The sequence below is a fragment of the Epinephelus moara genome, chromosome 8, assembly GCF_006386435.1.
Source record: "Epinephelus moara isolate mb chromosome 8, YSFRI_EMoa_1.0, whole genome shotgun sequence".
Classification (NCBI taxonomy): domain Eukaryota; kingdom Metazoa; phylum Chordata; class Actinopteri; order Perciformes; family Serranidae; genus Epinephelus; species Epinephelus moara.
The window spans coordinates 2115493-2122455 of NC_065513.1; the positions used below are offsets into that span (position 1 = coordinate 2115493).

Genomic DNA, 6963 nt, shown 5'->3' on the forward strand with positions numbered 1-6963 from the left:
CTGAATGTTTGCTTACATACTTAAAACCAATGGCAACACGGCAGAAACTGATCACTGGTTTGTATAAAACAACCTCACTCACCAATTAAGTCCAACCACAGTTAGAATATTTCAATGTTGCTTTCCATTTAAGGTCCAGTGTGTAGGATATAGGTGGATGTATTGGCAGAAATGTAATATGTAATTTTAACTATGTTTTTATTAGTCTATAATCACCTGAAAATAAGAATCATTATCATTACCTTAGAATGAGCCGTGTGTACTACATACAGAGCAGGTCCTCTTCCACTGAATCCACCATTTTGTTTCTACAATGGCCCAAAAGGGACAAACTAAGCACTGGCTCTGGATGGGGCCAATTGCATTTTCACGTCAGCCACCGCTTGGCACACTGGACAAGTTTTAGTTTGTTGCAACTTCACCACTAGATGCCACCAACTCTTAAATACAAGACCTTTAAAGCAGCTGTATTGTAGTCTTGTCTCTGTGAGCCATCAGACTCATTTTTTATGCAATTATTTATTTTCAATTTGCATATTTCCTTCTGTGTTGGTGCTGGGTCTAAAAGACTCCCCCTCAAGTAAATGTGTTTTCACTGTGTTTTCCCTCATACACAGCCTATTTAATCAACAAAAGGTCAAGTTGCATGTGTGTTTGTGAACAGGATAGTCCAGACCTGATGCTGCTGCTGAGGATGCTGTCACTGGGTCAGGGGGCGTGGGACATGATTGACAGCCAGGTGTTTAAAGAGCCTCGTTTGGTACGTACAGTGTACAGCTCAGGTGTATCTTTGTGTCAGTTCATAAAATCACATCAAGGCTAAAACAAACTGTTGGTAAATAGCTTATTTGTTTTTCACGCTGTTGGTTATAGGCTAGTTGAAGGTCACTGCATTGAAATAAATGGACTGTAAGTTGTTAACGTTGTCTTCCTGTGTACCTACTATCAGGATTTGGAGGTGGTGACCCGCTTCCTGCCTGCCATGATGTCAGTGGTTGTTGATGATCACACCTTCACTGTAGAACAGAAGCTTCCCAGTGAAGAGAAGAGTTCATTAACATACCCCACCACACTGCCTGATACCTTCAACAGGTGAAGTACTGCACACAGGACAGAGGGTGACATCATATAGCATCACTTCATAGAAAGGTTTTTTGTCCATAGCAGCATTTCAGAGTTTACCTTGCTAGGACCTGTGTGAAGAGGTGAGAAAAGTGGGTTAGCACGTTAACAGGCTTAACCTTGACATCTTACACTGGTGTCATTCAGACAGGATAGATCGCCACAGTGTCAACAGGAACTTAGATTAGATTCAGTCAGGTGACACAATATTGTAATGGGTGACACAATGTTGTAACAGTAATGCTTATATCTGATTTAACTGTCTGCGACCCTTGGTTCTCTGTGAGGATCTTACATTTTGGGTTTGCTGCACCTTGAAATTCATTCTGCTTAACTTAGACCTGCTGTCCTCATTCATGGACATTTTCATGTGCCATCTACTGGTAGCAAGAGCACAACATAACCGCAATCCATGTAAAAACAAGGTGGCAGCCATCTCTGCCAGGTCTGTCTACATCCAAGCCTTACAAAAGTGGACAAGGTACTAAACCTGATCACATTTTATGGTTGAAAGTTATTTAGTTATTTATGCTTAATTAAGTTTGTAATTTGATATGGCATACAGATTTGACCATTTTTAGCAAAAGTGACAAGCTATGACGCTTTTTATTAGAACGTACTTGTTTAAAAGGACATTGGAGTTTGTGTTTGTGTGCAAAGTAAGAACATTTCTACACACATATTAGTGAATGAGGCCCAGTGTTCTTAATGTGTTGGTGTTAAATGTAATTGACTGTGTTACTAACTTCACATGCAGCCAGATAGGACGACTGTGAGAGGACTTATCTGACTCACAGCATAACTGTAAGATAGCCCAAAGCTCGTGAGATGTGCAGCTGGAAAAAAAACAACTACAAACAGGGAATTCAAGGCACTCTTGTAATGCTCATTCAATTCAGGATGTTTGTCCTTATCTGTAATGACTGATGTGATAGGAAAAATGTGTTAGTGAGAAGTATTGTGATTGTGATGGTCTTTGTTTCTCTTTCTCAGGTACCTGCAGGAGAACAGAGTGGCCTGTGAAATGGGTCTCTACTACGTCCTCCACATTGCCAAACTGAGGAACAAGAATGCCTTACAGAGGTTACTGCCTCCCCTGGGTCAGTATCACTCTTCCCCTAATGTTGTGTAAAATATGAGAAGTCCTAGACCATAGTATCCAACACCACACACCCCTTTAAAGGTTGCAACTCACTTACTTACCTACTCCTCTTCATCCCCTATGGTACATAAGGCTTAATTGAGCACTTTCCATTGCATTTGATCCTTGGCAGCATGTTGCTCCTCTCCCCTTGACAGGTTCATCTTTTCCAACTCCAGTGTCACAGTTCTGCACCACGTGGTTTGGGGCCTTCCAGGTTTTCTTTTGGCAAAGATGTTGCCATTTTTGTTCTCAACTTGGTTAGTTTGGCTTGTACATTTGCCACAGAGTTGCTTTGTGATCTTATACACAGTGCTCAGATTCCCATAGGCTACAGCCTTCTCAGCTTTGTTGCAAGGTTTTCAACAAAGACTCTCTTGTCTCTTCTGGCACTCCTCTTCACCTCTCTGTCCTTGTTTTTATAGGGCGTCTTGGCTTTTTCAAGGAGACGTTGAGACTTGGTGTTCAGCATCTTTGTCTTTAGCTGTTACCTCTCTTTGATTTTCTGCTGAGTGTTAGCTGATATCCATTCTTTGGCCCCTTTTTGTTTGAAGCCCAGGACTTCATGCTGTTTCAGAGTATATGGTCTTGATAGCATTCCATTTACTGTTTATAGTGGGTTCTTCTTCCATTTCAGAGGCAGCATCTAGTATGCTAAAGTGGTTTCTAAGTTCCAACACAAACTCTTGGTTTTCCTTTGGATACTGGAGTTTAGCAATGTCCAGTTTTTTTCTGTCGCTGGCCTTGTGGGATCAGCTGCTTAAACTTGAGTTTGATGGTGGCAACGGTTAGGTAGTGGTTGCTGTAGGCATCTGCACCCCAGTATGCTACACCACTTACCATTAATAATAATGTGATCTGTTTGGTTGATGGTCCTACCATCAGGTGACTTCCATATGAGCTTGTGGATTTTCTTATGTGGAAAGATGGTTCCACCAATGACCAGGTTGTTATTCATGCAGAATCCAACAAGGCGTTCACCACTGTTGTTTCTCTCTCCACATCTGTGTGCAGGGCTGGACTGAGATATAAAATCAGCCCTGGACTTTTGCCCAGACCAGCCCACCACAATCGGCTGGACATCACCCATCCTTGTTCTCCCCTTCAATACATGAACATACCAGCCCCAAATACCACTACTTAGCTGAGTGGTATTAGAGTAGAGTGCAGATAGACTTATATACTAACAATATGTGATGTTGGGCCCTCCTTACAATGAGGGAGGACCATCCTACTTTCTTATAAAGATCATGCCTCCCTCTCCTACACTGTGAGCCTCCTCCTGTTCCCTGCCGTCCTGTCCCTCTGTCTCAGTGGGATCTCTGGCCTCACTCTGTTCCTCTCCTCCATCATTACTGTCCTGATGGCGCACCTGTTGAAGACTAGCAGTTGCAGGATGGGGGATGGGCCGTGAGAGACAAATCAGTGGGCCCATCATCTCTCTGCTCTGTGGGCTGATCAGCCAAAAACAAAAATAATTTTTTTTAAAAAGAAAAGAAAAAGCTTACTACCAGCCCACACTAGAGCGGCCCCCAGGAATTCTCCCAGTACTCCTGATGGCCAATCCATCCCTGTCTGTGTGTGCCCATTACCCTCTCATAGTTGGAATTTTTGGTTCCCACTTTGGCATTCATGTCATGAGTTATCAGTAGCATGTTGTGTTGTACATACCAATCCTCTTTGTTCTCTTCTTCAGCCTCATTAGTTGGTGCATATCACTGCAAGATGGTGAGTTTGCAGACCTTTGAGTTGAGGTACACTCTGATCAACTTCTCACTTGCTGGTTCCCATTCAAGCAGGGTTTTGGCTTTCTCCTTTGAGATTATGACAGCTATGCTGTGTGTGTGTGTGTGTGTGAGTATTCTCATGGCCTGAATGGAGGATGACAGATCCATCATGTAGCATTTGGCGTCCGAAGCCAGTCTAATGACTTTCAGTTATCCTCAGGATGTTCAGATAGTATCTCTTCATCTTACTGAGGACTTGTGCTGCTGTCTTGGTGGTCTCTTACATGGTTCGGACATTCCATGTTCTAAGGCAGATCTTGAATATTGGCCTTAGTAGACCCTCTTTCTCACTCCTGATTTTCTTTCAGCTTTCATCCGGAGTGGTCATCCTGCCACCATTTTGGTGGCTGGGGTCTGTTATGTGCCTGATGTCAATAGTTTTGCTCAGTGTAGTTTTTTATCGGGTGGCATTATCAGCGCCGTGCCCAACCCCCAAGCTTAGAGGGCCAGTGTGCTGACTTTTATCTGACTCCTCTCTTGAGACCAGACTGGTAAGGTTTAAGCTACCACAGGCCGCAGACTAGGGGTGTGCCATAACATCTAGTTCACAATAATACCAGTATGATTTTTGATATCATATGAAAAATTCATATCATGATACTCGCAATATTTAGACTTGTTGACAGTGACGTCATACTGTTACCCATGGCAACAATAAACATGGCTTAAAACGAAATTATTAGCTACTCTGCGGTGGTTCCAAAAAGAGGAGCAGCTTCAATAGTGTGGAATAAAATGTGGTAGTGTTAGGCCTGGGCATCCTGAATGTTTTATAAACAGTCCCAGACTTCTCAGACTCTTTTAGTGAGTCACCACAAGTTACCCTCCCTGCAGAGGGAGCTCATTTAGCGACTCTGCCCGGCAGCAGTGCAGTCTCTCTCCTTCTCCTCTCTTGCCATGTGCTCACAGGAGTCCATGTAGTCAAGTGATTTTCTCATAAACCTTTTGCAGTGTAAACCTATGTGACACTTGCAGTTTAACAAAAAACTACATATATGTGAGTGTGCGATAGTTAATGGTGGCATAACAGCCTGTCACGGGTTACAGCGTGATGATTAAAGGATTAATTAATTAATAGTAATTAATTAATATTGTATACAGATTCTGAATCTTACTCTGAGTTACTGTTGTTGTTTACAAACTAAAGAAATGAGAGATAATTTTTGTTTAGTTTTTACTGAATATTTGAAGGCAAACTGTTAGGTTGATATGTAAAACTATATCACTTATTTTGTTGCAATATTATTTTCTTAAATTAATAATCAAATATATTTTTTTTACTAATTTGTCATATGGTCAAGAATATCATAATCACAAAAAGGTGATAAGTGGCTTAATTCAGTGAGTAATTGTCAGAGAAAGGCACTGACACTGGATGGGTCAACAGTTTAAATCAATGTGTGGGCAGTAAATTACACTAGCAGGGTCAGTAGTAAAGAGAATACAGTCAAAGCTGTCTTTTTATAGTAGGAACTGTATGACTTGTCAAAATAAGAGTTGGATCTCTGCTGTTCCCCCACAGTGGAGACCTACAATGACATGGCCTTTAGCGACATCTTCCTGCACCTGCTGACTGGACACCTCACCCTCCTCTCTGATGAGTTTGGATCAGAAGAATTTTGTTCTGTTGTCTTTGATGGCTTCCTTCTTACTTCTTCTTCCAGGTGGGTTGATTCTAGCAGAGCCTATGACATCACTGCATGCCTATAGTCAGCGTCTTCTAGTTTATGAAGTTCCATATAGTTTCAGTGCATTAAAAGTATAAACAGTGGACTGTGGACTTAAAGTGGACTGAGACTGACACGAGAATCTGCTTGCTAAAAGATATACACACAAATCTATATACACATATTGTTGAGCAGGCCGAGCAGGCCGAGCAGGTTTTTTGCATGATGGTGTTAAATGGCATCACCACTCCCCAGGACCCTTCCAAATTATTTTCATTGCACTGGACTCAAACTTGTCTGCCATGTCTCTTGACAGATTTTGTTTGTGTCTGAATATTTTGCAGTAAAGAGAATGTCCACAGACACACCCTCCGGATGTTGCTGCATCTACACCACAAAGTGCTGCCATCATACATGGAAACCTTGATGAAAACTCTGGAACCTCCAAAACAGGTTTGTTTCATTTATACATTCAGCTTGTGCTTTGAAACGAGTTGTAGTGATGGGTAGAATTAGGTAGAGGTCTCCCTGTCCTACAGTTCCACAGTGACAGTGCATTTTCTAATACTTCAGACGTACACTGATCAGCCAGAACAATAAATCCACTGACAGGTAGGGGTGTGCCATATCATGTCGTTCTCAATAATCCATCCATCCATCCATCCATCCATTCATCCATTTTCGTTTGCTTATCCGGACCGGGTCACAGGGGCAGCAGGCCGAGGCCAAGGCACCCCAGACATCCCTCTCCCCAGCAGCACTTTCCACCTTCTCCTGGGGGACCCCAAGGCGTTCCCAGGCCAGATGAGAGATGTAATCCCTCTAGCGTGTTCTGGGTCTGCTCTTAGGCCTCTTACCAATGGGACGTGCCAGGAAAACCTCCAGTGGGAGGCTCCCAGGAGGCATCCTGATCAGATGCCCGAACCACCTTAACTGACCCCTCTCGACGCGAAGGAGCAGCGGCTCTACTCTGAGCTCCCTCCGGATGTCCAAGCTCTCTAACGCTGGGTGCACAACCTATTTTTCCTGTTTTAACGGAGTGTCTCCCCAATGCATTCCCCACCCCCAGAACAACGCCGCGAGGTTCCGTCGTTGACGGACCTGGCCAGATGCGGGCGGCTAGCTAGCGTGCTGTCGGCGAGAGCTGTTAGCGAAGTCATCTAGCAGAAGAGCTAGCAATATCTTCCTGCGAAGATCTCTCATGTTGACTGTCACTGTACCAACTGAACTGAGACGAGTTGAGTAG

General features: G+C 43.3%; 1 protein-coding gene across 1 annotated transcript in view; it reads left to right on the plus strand.

Moving 5' to 3' along the window:
- The window catches only part of nelfb (negative elongation factor complex member B), a 66977-nt gene that overhangs the window by 48403 nt on the left and 11611 nt on the right, over positions 1 to 6963 (plus strand). The window contains exons 8-12 of the mRNA XM_050050345.1: positions 665 to 760; positions 950 to 1092; positions 2116 to 2222; positions 5573 to 5714; positions 6062 to 6170. Of these exons, the coding sequence (XP_049906302.1) occupies positions 665 to 760; positions 950 to 1092; positions 2116 to 2222; positions 5573 to 5714; positions 6062 to 6170 (597 nt within the window). The remainder of the gene's footprint in view (positions 1 to 664; positions 761 to 949; positions 1093 to 2115; positions 2223 to 5572; positions 5715 to 6061; positions 6171 to 6963) is intronic.